General features: G+C 37.7%; 1 protein-coding gene across 1 annotated transcript in view; it reads right to left on the bottom strand.

Annotated features, from left to right (window-relative positions):
* The window catches only part of rbks (ribokinase), a 43,951-nt gene that overhangs the window by 12,966 nt on the left and 16,699 nt on the right, over nt 1-14,286 (bottom strand). Inside the window, 6 exon segments of the mRNA XM_046855043.1 lie at nt 1,789-1,880; nt 11,434-11,523; nt 11,526-11,597; nt 12,076-12,111; nt 12,114-12,137; nt 12,274-12,337. Coding sequence (XP_046710999.1) covers nt 1,789-1,880; nt 11,434-11,523; nt 11,526-11,597; nt 12,076-12,111; nt 12,114-12,137; nt 12,274-12,337 — 378 coding nt within the window.

Genomic DNA, 14,286 nt, shown 5'->3' with positions numbered 1-14,286 from the left:
AGCTCATTCAGCTGAGGTGTGAGAGAGGGCGTCTCCAAACATACCAGTTACCGTAAGTGGGAGAAGGCGACCCCCCCTCCCCCCGATCAAGTATTTCTCACAAAGACGACAAGAAAATAACTGTTCGGCGTGGTGTTTTGTTATCACTGTGCAGGTCATGACCTGGTAGCAGAGCCTGTTTATAATTGTCGCTTACAACACGTGGTTTAAAGTTTTGAAATCCTAACAAAGAATCATATCAGCTTCAAATGGTTGTATTAACTTTATTTACTTTATTTCCAACTATACTAGTTATTATTCGATTTTTTTATTAGATTATACAACTTTCTTGCATCTGATTTATCAGAAACAGCTTCTAATGAATTATTGGTTCAGTAGTAACAAGTTCACTGGGATGTGCATCACCACCACTGCACATATTCAAGTCTTTCATCATGGGAACAATTTTATATTTCCTGTTTTTTCAGGTTTTTTTTGTTTTAGACATAGAAAAAAGTGCCAGGAAACAAATTCCCGATTTGCAACAAAAAATAAATACAAGTAAATTGCTGTGGTATAAAAGGAATAAACCACTTTTGCACACATTTCTATTGAATGACTAAATAAATAAATAAATAAATAAATAAATAAATAAATAAACACAAAAAAGCTTTATCATGGCAACACATTTCTCTCTAACAACATTATAAATTATGTAAATGATTAGTTTTCTATTACAGAAGTTTTATTCCTTACTTATTCCCTATATACCTTTCTCAAAATTCTCAAATGTTACAAAGCACAGTAAACAATTACCATAATAATATTATTCACATTAGTCAATTGGCCATGTAAACAGTATGTAAAACCTTGCATTATTTAGCATTGTGAATCTAATATCCTACATTCATCTGTTCTTTTCATTCCTTCAAAAAAACACAACGAAACTTTCAACTTTTTCAACTACTTATTGCTGTTATTAACTGTATCATGGCGAGGAAACACATGAAATGTGTCTCAGTGCAATCAATAATTTGAAAAAGTTTTCGTCTTCATTTTCCATACTTTTTTTTCAAAAAGTTTTAAAAATTTCCATAATTTTCCAGACTTGGAGGGGGAAATGCATTTAAATTTAATAAATTTCCAGACATCCTAGTCCTATATTAACAAGAACACAGTGTACATCTATGTGTAAATGTAAGCAGACGAAGAAAAACTACCGTGTTGGTAGTGAACAGGATGCCAAAATCCCCAATACATATATGACAGTATAGGGACTCCATGGTTTAAAAACAAAACAAACAAACAAAAACATATACATATATATATATATATATATATATATATATACAGTATATGTTTGTTTTTTATTTTTATTTTTTTTACTTTTTGGTGGATTAAAACAAAAACAAATTAGTGTTAGATATTACTAAATACTAGAGAGCCAACATTTAAATTATTAACATTTTATATTAATATTAATATTTTTTTCGGCATTGTCAGTATCTGCTGCAAATATCTGTAACCAGAACCGATAGTGGGTGTGGCCTAAAGCAGAAGGGTTTTACCACTCACTTACCCCCGGCATGAAAGGAAAAAAACCCTAGGTTCACTATGAAATCCTGAACTTAATGCTCACCTCCAGTCTCCAACCTCCAATCGAATGTCCTGACTGTCTTTCTCACAGGATTTCAATTCAGGAGTTTAATTCTAATGATATTAAGTGTAAGCACTTCTACATAGAATTAATAAGTTCTATTTGGGAAAGTCAAATAGTGAGTCATATTTCTATTGTGTGTGTGCTTTCACCTCAGACTCATTGCAGCAAAAAATGTCTGATTCCTTGTAGAAGTCGGTGTGAAGGTCTGGAAGAGCAGGGGCGGGGTTAAAGATGGTCTTCACTGTAGGTGATGAAGGAAAAAAAAAATGTGTGAAAGGTCATTCGAAGATCGTTCCTGCTACTTGTTCATTTCAGCAAAGTCCTTAACTACAATACTGATATGACTTACGAGGAAACGGCAGATCACACGAAGACAAAGCCTTCCCTTTCACGTCACACTGCACTCACAGTGAAACTTGAATAAGATTTCACTTGATCTCGAGCTTATGCCCTCTCCTTAGTAAATGCTAGTTTCAGAATGATGTAAATACCAAGTAATAACCAACTTGTGCTATAAGAGTGCGCCGTGAACCACAAAACATTGACACCCTTCCCCTGCACCGGATGACGTCTCATTTCTAAACTGAAACCTGACACACATCACCTACACGTCAAGATATCGAAATATTAACGCCGTTGCCAGTGTCGCATTTCCCTTATCTTCCAGATCACACTCACCTTTGGCATATAATCCCATTGCTATGACAATCAAGCAGCCTGAAAAACTTTTTTGTACTTCGATCTAAGTTCATGCGTCATGCCGCAGTCTTCCTTTAATGTATTCTCGCTAGATCTCACTTTCTGAGCTCATACATGAGACACTGCACAGAATGAAACCATAGAGTCATAGAAAAAAAAAAAACACTGATCACACCATGCATACATCTATCTTCTCGTATCTCCTCTCAGAGAAGTCAACTGATACATTTTCCTCCACATTACAGGTGATTTTACATACATCTAGTGTTCTGACATGCACGGGACCAATTCTTGGAGTGCAAGGGGGTTGTGGGGGGTTACCGTGCCAATGAGTCATGTCTAAGAGCTAAGCTTTCAGTTGCTCATACTTACTGCTGAGACTAACATACATTCCTTGATCAATACAAACTTTCCCCCTCGTAGTTAAGTTTCATTATGAGACCTTTATTCCCTACACGTTAGAAACACAACGATTTAGTCACCAGAAATGAAGCAATTAACAGAAAATCAAGCCCATTAAAGGAAAAGTCGACATGTGGAATGAAGTGCGTATGAGAAGGGAAAAAGAAACGGAAAGTGTACTTGGTTGCAAATGGTTCTTATTAAAGAAAAACCAAAAACACTGAATGACTTGCATATTAATATTTATAATTATAGCTTAATGACCTCCAAGATTTATTTGCCTTAAATGCTGAATTTTATGGAAGTACTAAAAGGCCATGCTTTAAAATATTAAAATCTAATGAACAAAAGTTTTTTTCTCGTAATCAAGATTGAATTTTCTCGTGATCTCAATGGAAAATGGACCTAATTGTATTATGAGAAATTCTCAAGTCTTGTGAATGATAACCTTCTTCTCAAGTGTTGGACACTTATGTGTAAGTTGTCAGTCAGCAGTGGTGATGAACTTCACAAACTATGCAGAGTAAAAGTAGAGATACACCAGGTAAAATGTGACTCTAATGAAAGTACAAAAGTATTTGTCTTTAAATGTTCTTAAGTATCCAAAGTACTATGGTTTATTATAGCTATAATGTTCCTATGATCATTTTTGCCACAAGACTCTTTACTTAATCAACTCAGTTTATGTGAAAAGGCTCTGATGTTACTCTCAGAACACTGATCTATTAATAGAATGATATTAAAGAGTCAAACACTAATTGATATCTATTCAAATTATCACAAGCCCAAAACCTTCTTTTGAACTATTTAAAGAAAATCACGCAAATAAGGCCACAGGTGTTGTGTTCGAGTCAGTAGTTTCTTCCATTATTTATTCCTCTCTAAATGTTCTGCTTGCTGGTGAACTGATGCTGAACTGTATGATGGTGATAAGTATATAATCGTTAAGTCGTAATAATGAAAACACAACTCTACTCATTATGTCAAGATCACGAGAAAACACCTTTTGTTATGGAGAGAAAATTAAATCAGGACCGCAAGAAAGCAAGAAAGAAAAAATCAATTATAATGAATGGCTTCATAGTCTTCCATACAATTTTTATCATATATGATCAATCATATATTTTCAATGGTGCATAGATTCCCATAATACGGTTCGCTTCAAGTAGGAAATAGGAAGATGGTGGTTAAGGCTTTGGACTTTGGATCTGAAGGTTGTGAGGTCAAACCCTAACCGTACCAAGTTGCCCCTCCTGGGCCCCTCAGCTCTTACCCCATTGCTGCTAAGTTGTATGAATGAGATGAAGTCGCTCTCGATATAGGCATCTACCAAATGCCGTAAATCTAAATATCCACATATTTACATTTACGGCATTTGGCAGAGGAACTTACAACTGAACAGTTGACTGGTTAAGAGCCTTGCACATTGGCCCAGCAGTGGCAGCTTGCTCTGATTTCTATTCACTTCCTTCAGATGTTAACCACTGAGCTACCACTTCCCTTGCTTAATCTGTCATGATTATGCCACAATTGTCAAAAAACTACATTACTTATTAGCCCCTTGCATGTCTCATGACTGTCACGTGTCTCCTGACTGTCAAACTGAACACCCTCACATGTGTCTTGTTATGTCTTGTTAAACTCCCCATTTGTCGTTCTGGTCTCTGTACGTCTCTTTGTGAAGCTTTTGTTGTGCTTGTGCACCACAGCCTTGCAAATATTCTGCATGTTTTCAAGTTATAGCCAGTGCTTACAATCATCGATTTCATTTCACAGAAACGGGAATATATATTTTTCTTTAGTTCACCATTTAAATAATGATTTGCTTGCATATTGCAGAGGTGCAATAGGACTTTGTAGTCTGTCCAGCTCTCGGCTCTTCATCTGTAAAATTCAGTTAAAAAAGATCAGCTTCTGAAGCTTTAACATTCCGCCATTGATTCTTAGATCGCTATCTATCTATTTGTGCTCATTCTCAGTGGTAACTCAGCATACCCGGAACTCCATATCCAGCATTGCTGTTTCTACTACGTACATTGGAACACTGCTTGAAACTAGTATATGAGAAAAGACGCTTTTGCTTCTGGTTTCCGAGCTATCAAAAGGAGTACATTAGTGCGTAAATCCTTTATCCATCGTCACAAAACTTGCCATTATCAATTAATGACAAGTGCGTCGACAGAACAAAAGACCATTTTTACTCGAGCAAGTATGTGGAGGTGGCATGTGCGTAATCTGAGCCTGGAGAAGCGCTATTCACACACGTCACCAGCCTGACAAACTCATCCTGAGTGATATTCACATAATCTAGGCGAATAGCCCATTTCTCAATACTTGATATGATCTGCTAAGACGACGACGTTGTCATTGGCGTGTTTTGGGGTGGTTTTGAGGTGACGACTATCGGAGTGTGATGGCGGGGGGGATGTGGGAGACCATCTGCGGTGCCCATCTGTGCACGAGCAATGCCATGGTGCATCTCCAAATACCCGAAACGAGGGCATTTTTCTATTCGGCGGGTACCCGAGTTAGATACGGTGTTAATAACGTCTGCACATGTTATGTAGGATTTCCTGTTTCCTGTTTTATTCGCCGCTAATCTTATCTGTCTACATCGGCGCTGTTCGCGCTGTGGGAAAATCCTGTAAGCAGAACTTCAATAACAGGGACCATGACATGGAGTTAAAATAGACAAAATTAGATCATAGTTCATAGTAAATAAAATCAAAATGACAGTTGCATCCCAGTTTAAAAATATGATTTAATATTCGATAATATCCCGTATTTCCACTTCTGCTTTTTGACTACCTGTAATGTCTTTTTTTGTTTCTTTTGAGCAGCTTTCTGATCCCAAATCCCAATTATATCTGCTACATCTCTTCTATCCCGCCAGATTGCTTGGCCCTTTGTTCTTGACATTTCTTTTCAAACTATGCCAGCTTTTCCCCTGTCTCCTTCGGATCATCTCTGTAGACCCAAAGAGTCATGACAAATCGTTTTCTGTTGGATTCATGATTGGATTTGTTATATGTGAATACTTCTTGGAATCCCTTTAATAAGATGAACTGTAAAATATACATATTTGAATCTTTTTATTGAAAAATGATTGGAGCGAAGGAGGGGGTGGTGCAAACCAACCACAAACAAATTCACAATTGTTATAAAAAATATTATACATAAGAAAAAAAAAATGACTCTGTAAACACGATACTAATGCAGTTTTATTTTTTTCTAGTTCAATAAAACCTATAGCACAATAGAATTCAATGCCTGATGCAGCTATTCAGCTATTCAGGCAATAAGCAGTGCAGCTATATGCTTGCAATATTATTTACCTCTAATGAGCGACATGAACTTGGTCCTTCTGAAGTTTTTCCAAATTAGGCTGCAGCCTAATAGGCTGCTGTGATTTAGTTTGCATCTCAGTTTACACTTTTTTCAGGTTCATTAGACTGAAAGCCTGGTCACATAGGGAAGTATTGCTAAATTATTTGCAGCTTAAAAATAAAACATAAAAATGTTATTATAATGTTAAAAATGAAGATCTGTGTCAGTGGAATTGTTTCTCCTTTTTGCCTTCTTTTCATATATGGCATAGTTTAAGTTCAGGCATGTATTTTGTATATATTATTAAAAAGTATATTATGAAAAATTCATCATTAATTATATTAAAAAGAGGCTGATATAGCTCTATAACAAGAAAAAAAATAAGAAAAAAGGAAATGACAAAGGTATATGCCATTTGTTAATTAATAATTAATACTCCCTTTTCTTTCTTTTTTTTTTTTTAAGCATGGCCCAATTGTAGTGAGGTTAAAGGGAGAGAGAAAATATATATATTTTTAATGGGAACATTGCAAAATTATTCATCACAAGATCAACATCAAACAATGTGCAATACCATACCATGTGCAATATTACATCATGTGCAATATCATATTATAGTATATGCAATATAATATTATGTGCAATATGTTCTTAGTTCCCTAGCAACCAATTTTGAAGCACTATCAAAAGCACTGACCTACATTTACAACCTAAATTCTAATATTGAATGAAATTCTATTAATTTATTCCCAACAGTTTATTTTCTTGATTTCGTAGTGTTTCTCTTGGCTGAACTGCTTCCAGTACGTGTATGTGGATGTTAGCTTTTTTGTCCAATCAGATTTCAGCCACTATTTGCTGACATGTCAATCTAATCTGTCCAGTGCCTTCAAAGTCTGTTCTGCTGTCTTTTTTACCATAGAGAATATTATCAATGGGTCTGTTTCTTTAACCAATCAGATTTCATATTTGCCTCACAGGGCAGCTAGCTGAAACAGAATAGCATCAGCTTTTTTCCTTTTCTGATTGGTTGGTCAGAGGGAAACTGTTACAGCCAAGTTTGACTGGCAAAACACGTCTGTAGCTCTGCACACATTAATACATCTGAGTTAAAGTTTTTTAATGCCTATGGAGGAAGAGAAATTGATTTGGTCTCAGACACACTTAAAAATACATTTTTTAAGAAAAGGTAGACATTGTGAGGAGGTCGGCTAACCCTGAAGCTAGCTAGCTTGTGTTAACTCGGGAAAGGGTTTGTTCACCATTTCCCGACCAGTGAATACGAGCCGCATCACTGGATTACAGCCTCTGAGGAGCGGTGCAAATTATGAGTCTGCATCTCTGGTGAGTAGATTGTATTTTATTAAACTTTTTATTTTTTGTCTTGTTATTAGACAAATATTGAAATATAGATATAATGCCACACGTTGTTATATTGCGTTTTTGTATATTATTGATGGTTTCTATAATCGCGATGTGATATTGGTGGTATTAAGAGGTGGATTAATTCGGGTAAGTCCTCACTGAAGGCCCAGGTACCAAATGCACGGCCCACCACTGATATTTAGTATATATATTCTATAGTAATAAAAATATGATCAAATGTATTAATACATTTACTTGTAATAATGCATACAGAGAAAATAAGGAGGAGCTTCTTCCCGCATACCATTCGGTGTCTAAACCAGGACACACCCAGCAACTAGTACCTGGACTTCTCTCGCCTTCTCACTTTTCCTTCACTGCAGAATTATTTTTGAACTATTGTTTATGTCACTTTAACCCGTGTACTGGCACAGAACAGTGCCATGTCACCTTATACCAACACATAGACACTTTAAGGACAAATCACACTGGATCACTTTAATCTGTAATTCTGTCAATATCTGTCAAATAGAGTGGAATTGTCATGTACTTTACTGTAAACTCAACAAAAATTGTGAATTACTTATCATAAATGTTTTATTTACTACTTTAAATGAATAATAGAATAATAAAATAGTTTTTCAAACATTTTTTATGTAATTTCTTAGTACAAACTTTTAAAAAGTTTTTTAAATGTTACTCCGAACTTCCCAACCACTCACGGCTTTCGCAAACTATCAGAGTCCGGTTCCAAATAAAAAGTTGTGAACTATCAAGGCCACAGTATTTAGTTTCCACTATACAGTGCCTTGCAAAAGTATTGACCCCCCTTGGCGTTTTTCCCATTTTGTTGTCTTACAACCTGGAATTAAAATGGATTTTTTGGGGGTTTGTATCATTTGATTTACACAACATGCCTACCACTTTGAAGATGCAAAATATTTTTTATTGTGAAACAAACAAGAAATAAGACAAAAAACCAGAAAACTTGAGCGTGCATAACTATTCACCCCCCCAAAGTCAATACTTTGTAGAGCCACCTTTTGCAGCAATTACAGCTGCAAGTCTCTTGGGGTATGTATCTATAAGCTTGGCACATCTAGCCACTGGGATTTTTGCCCATTCTTCAAGGCAAAACTGCTCCAGCTCCTTCAAGTTGGATGGGTTCCACTGGTGTACAGCAATCTTTAAGTCACTCAATTGGATTAAGGTCTGGGCTTTGACTAGGCCATTCCCAGACGTTTAAATGTTTCCCCTTAAACCACTCGAGTGTTGCTTTAGCAGTATGCTTAGGGTCATTGACCTGCTGGAAGGTGAACCTCCGTCCCAGTCTCAAATCTCTGGAAGACTGAAACAGGTTTCCCTGTATTTAGCGCCATCCATCATTCCTTCAATTCTGACCAGTTTCCCAGTCCCTGTTGATAAAAAACATCCCCACAGAATGATGCTGCCACCACCATGCTTCACTGTTCTCGGGGTGATAAGAGGTGTTGGGTTTGCGCCAGACATAGGGTTTTCCTTGATGGGCAAAAAGCTCAATTTTAGTCTCATCTGACCAGAGTACCTTCTTCCATATGTTTGGGGAGTCTCCCACATGCCTTTTGGCGAACACCAAACGTGTTTGCTTATTTTTTTCTTTAAGCAATGGCTTTTTTTTGGCCAATCTTCCATAAAGCCCAGCTCTGTGGAGTGTACGGCTTAAAGTGGTCCTATGGACAGATACTCCAATCTCCGCTGTGGAGCTTTGCAGCTCCTTCAGGGTTATCTTTGTTCTCTTTGTTGCCTCTCTGATTAATGCCCTCCTTGCCTGGTTCGTGAGTTTTGGTGGCCGGCCCTCTCTTGCCAGGTTTGTTGTTGTGCCATATTCTTTCCATTTTTTAATAATGGCTTTAATGGTGCTCCATGGGATGTTCAAAGTTTTGGATATTTTTTTATAACCCAACCCTGATCTGTACTTCTCCACAACTTTGTCCCTGACCTGTTTGGCGAGCTCCTTGGTCTTCATGGTGCCGCTTGCTTGGTGGTGCCCCTTGCTTAGTGGTGTTGCAGACTCTGGGGCCTTTCAGAACAGGTGTATATATATACTGAGATCATGTGACACTTAGATTGCACACAGGTGGACTTTATTTAAGTAATTACGTGACTTCTGAAGGTTATTGGTTGCACCAGATCTTATTTAGAGGCTTAATAGCAAAGGGGGTGAATACATATGCACGCACCAATTTTTTGTTATTTATACACCACTTATCTCGACCTCGGTTAACTCGACAACCCTATTAAGTCGTTTTTGAAGTGGAACCGCCAAATTCTCGCTTTGTCTTAGCATTTTTTAATCGGTTAGGTCGAACCCTGATATCTTGAGCACAAGGGGAGAAAAATTTGCCATTTAACGTCGGTTATCTCGATCGGCACTGTGCAGCCGCAGAAGAACTCACAAAAGTGGCGGAAAAATCAAGCCTTACAGATGCTACAGGTGTTGTATTGTATACTGGTGAATCTCTGCTGTTAGTTAGTGCACATATGCCTTTTGTTGTTAAATGTTATGCGATGAACGGGAGGCGAAAGTAGGAGCGTGGCGCTAAACAGCACACGGGAGAACGTGGGATGAGCAGCAAAAGCATAGAATGAACAACGGCAGGATCGGGGAGAATCCGCGATGCGCTTTGGGAAGAAAAGCGCAGCCGTTGAGAGAGTGCCGGTGGAAAGCACGTACTGGGATACGCATGAGCGATAACAACGACCGCCGTGAACCAACATATACCAACAATAACGGAGAGTGAGAGTGCGGAAGTTTAAATAGGAGCTGGTGACGAGTGCTAAAAGAGCACCATATGTGCGTGATTGAAGCCGGAAGCTTCAGAGAAAGCAGCTGCACGCTGAAGGGGGCGCCGAAGGGGGTGTGGCAGGTGGATTCCTGACAGTCAACAAACATGTATGTACATTTTTATAGCATGCCTTCATCAAACAAATCGCGGCAACACTGTTGTGTAAAAAAACCCTCCAAAAACACGTGCATGCACATTCTCATTTATTAACTCACATCATGTACATAAAGAAATTTTAAGCACGTTAATATATTGCCTACATTTTGATTTTTGTTTATCTCGATCATCGGTTATCTAGATGCTTTTTGGCGACCCACTAGGACATCGACATAACCGGGTTCGACTGTATATATACATATATATATATATATATATATATAATATATATAATATATATATATAACCTTATTTTTATACTTTTTGGTTATACTGTACTTTTAATATACTTATAATTTATACTTATTGTATATATTACATTTTTATCCTTATATTTTATTTCTATTTTTCCTGTTTACATGTTGGACAGTCGTAAAAAAGCTTTTCACTACATGTCGTACTCTGTATGAATGTGTATGTGACAAATAAAATTTGAATTAGATTTAATACAGTGATTTTTAAGTAGGAACTACAACATAAATACACTACAAGATAAATTGACTATTGATGTCTGTTTTCAGTTCATGCACAAACACACATACCTACACTCACACACTCCCTGACCATAAATAAATAAATAAATAAATAAATAAATAAATAAATAAATATAAATTCTTAACAACAAATGATTGGTTGAGCAAGAATGAAACAGAGGCCTCCTGAGATCTCATGTGCCACCATTTGCATTTACTGTACTGTTTGGGGAAAGGTTTGAAACTGGGAAAGTCAATCATGTATTCATCATGGTAATGATTAAAATGTTTAAAGTAAATTTCAACACGTCTATGTTTATTGCTTATCAGTTGCTTGAAGCTTATCAACATTGATTCTTCTGGAAATGGAAAATGAAATAAGGAAAAAAGTTAGTATTCCATACTATGCTATCAATTTTTTTTCATTCTTGCCCATTTCCTGACCAATGGTTTGTTGTTAGGAGCATTAATAGCTTAATATTTTATTAAATTAAGCTTGGTTTTTATTTTATGGCCCATACACACATGCACACATACACAGACTGACCGTTGCTTTGTCGGGCCATTCTCAGAGCCTGTAGTGAGATGTGTGAGCTGATCTCCAGCTGGCAGAGCAGCACTTTGGCTTTAGCCAGGCGGAGCTTGCCTGCTCCAGCTCCTCCTCCCCCAGCAGCATGTTGGCACCTGCTACAATCACTATAGCGTTCTCACCTGCATATACAACACGTGAAAGAATTTTTGTTTAGCTAGACTGAATTTCTTTCAATATTTCAAAAGCACCACTTTACAATATAATCGTGCTCGAGTCACTGTGACTTAAGTGCAGGAAGCTGGGACACTATGGGATCTGCACGTTGTTATGGTGATGGTCGATGACGTTACTCGTAAGCCCCCCTGAGAGGCTTATGGATCTCCACCGAGTTGGAGTCTCTGTTAAAGCTGTGATTAGTGACATTTGCAGCGCAACAGGCCGTGCATTTAGCACCAGGCTGATTATGTCAGCCACCCCACCTCCAGCAGTGCTAAATAAAGCTAAGCGGCTATAAACTATTCGGCGTGGGTGATGACCTGAACCACCCCCGGGTGCCGAGGACCGCACTCATTTGTGCTTCATTCAGAAGTGCACTTTGTGTTATTTTAGAAGCTGCTGGTACAACAGGGCACCGCACACTCAGCAAATTCACACTACCTGCATCGTTTACGATGATGGAGGCAGCTCCGTCATGGCTTCAGCCGTCTGAGTCACAAAAGCTGCACGGGGATAGGCAAAAGAAAAAAAAACTCAGTTATCAAATTAAACACAGTGCAGAGCGCATGACTCCACATGCTATGTCAAAGTGACACTGTGCTCAGTTAAAGCCATGCGTCAGGTTTGCAAATGTATTACCTGTGCATACGGCATTCTCTTTGAAATTCTGAATATAGCTGCTCCCGAAAAAGTCTTTTCCAACCTGAGGAGGACGGGAAAGTTGCAATTGAGGTTATTAAGTGCTGAGCCTTTGTACAGACCCACATCTGAAATGTTGTGTCGAAAGGCACAAAGTGAACTTTGGTGAAACAATCCAGAAGGTGATGTAGATATATATATCTAAAGCTCAAGTGACAGCATACTATACATTATAATGTATATAAACAGGTAGAGAAATAACCAGTGAACCAGTGTATTATTATTCAATGCTATGTGTCAAAGTCTTATTCATTAACTGCCTGGAGACTAAAACAAAATGTACAATCCCTGTAATTTCATAATTTTGAGACATTCAGGTTCCTTTAATTTAAATGCAACAAACTTAGCAAAAGGCAAACACACACAAGAATTGGACAGTAAATGTATAGAAGAAACTCCTATAGACAGATGAGTCCAAATATTTTACATTTACGGCATTTGGCAGACGCCCTAATGCAGAGCGACTTACATTTATTTCATTCATACAACCAGGGAGCTATGGGGTTTAAGGGCCTTGCTCAGGGCCCAGAAGTTACAGCTGTTGTGGCTGGGATTTGAACTCATGACCTTCAGATCAAAAGTCCAATGACTTAACCACTAACCTGCCACATTTTGGCTCAAATTAAAGAACTTACATAAGAACTGGGGAGAAGATGTGAGCAGACTGCCAGACATGCAGTCTAACATGGAGATGGAAGCTTAATGGTTTTGGGTTGTTTTGTTAAAGGGAAGGTCAGATACTTATTCCAGGTGAAATGAATACTGAACCAACATGGTCCATCTCCATGCATCTAAGCCCTGTATGTGTAACATTTGGCCAGAGTATTATCTATCATGGAATCGTCTGCCCAGTCAGAGCACCTAAATTCTATTGAACTGCTCTGGGATGAACTGGATTGCAAGGTTAAAACAAGACCTTAATTCGCAAGTTTTCCAAAAGTATTACTGTTTTCCAAAATATTTCAGCCTGTTTGTAAAAATGAACAGTTCATGCTAATGGAGGATTTTTCAAAAAAATATAAAGTTTAGCATCAGTACTGTACATTTACAGATTTGTTTGGACCATTAAATTACCTAGTTTTTTGTAAATGAACTTAACAAACATGCGTGTCTCTCAAACACTATAGAAGACTCTGTGTTTCCACACTTTTACCAGGTACTTTGTGCAATTATGAAAGTAAGGATTAAAAGTCTTCCAAATTAAATAGCATAAAATGAAATAAAGTTGAAATCTGTATTTAAGTGTGTATTAAAATCTTTTGAATGCTGTACCATCCAATAAAATTTATTAATAAAATTAATTAAGACTAAATCTGTATTCGAATATTTCTAATGTTTAAACAATTGAATACAGTCACAAGTGATTCAGAAGTCCATTTGTAAAGATAAATAATGGAGGTTCATTACATGTGCATTTTGCAGTAACAAAACATATCCTGGCTGCATTTTGCGTACTTGTTTAACTTGCTAAGATCCCGGAGCGAATCCTGATTGCAATAGAAGAAATAGGAAATAAAATAGGACACAAGAACAGATAAGTTTGATGAATACAATGAACTTGAAACAATACTTTTTTCCCTGTGTATTACTAAATCCAGCCAAGCCTTCCAGACATAATCACCCCACCCAAACGCCTCCTCGCTACCGGCCGACTTCTAAACCACCGCACCTCTCTCTCTCTCCCTCTCTCAGAAAGGGTGGAGGGGTCCGTTTCTGCCCACCGGGGCTCCTTTTATCCCACGCTGTTAAAGACACGCCAAGGCCGCTTCACTTCTCTACCTGACGCCCCTGACTTTGAAGTGCAACTCCTGTTTCAGAGCTTGTGAAAGTGAGCTTTGCGGGGCTATTTTTGCACCGTGCATATTTCAGTATCGATCGGGGCTCTTTGTACAGACAAATACACTTCTTTATTACTGCTCGGTATGGCAGGTACAAGCGAACAATAAAGGGAAA

The sequence above is a fragment of the Silurus meridionalis genome, chromosome 8, assembly GCF_014805685.1.
Source record: "Silurus meridionalis isolate SWU-2019-XX chromosome 8, ASM1480568v1, whole genome shotgun sequence".
Taxonomy (NCBI): domain Eukaryota; kingdom Metazoa; phylum Chordata; class Actinopteri; order Siluriformes; family Siluridae; genus Silurus; species Silurus meridionalis.
This window is presented reverse-complemented; position numbering and strand designations above follow the sequence as displayed.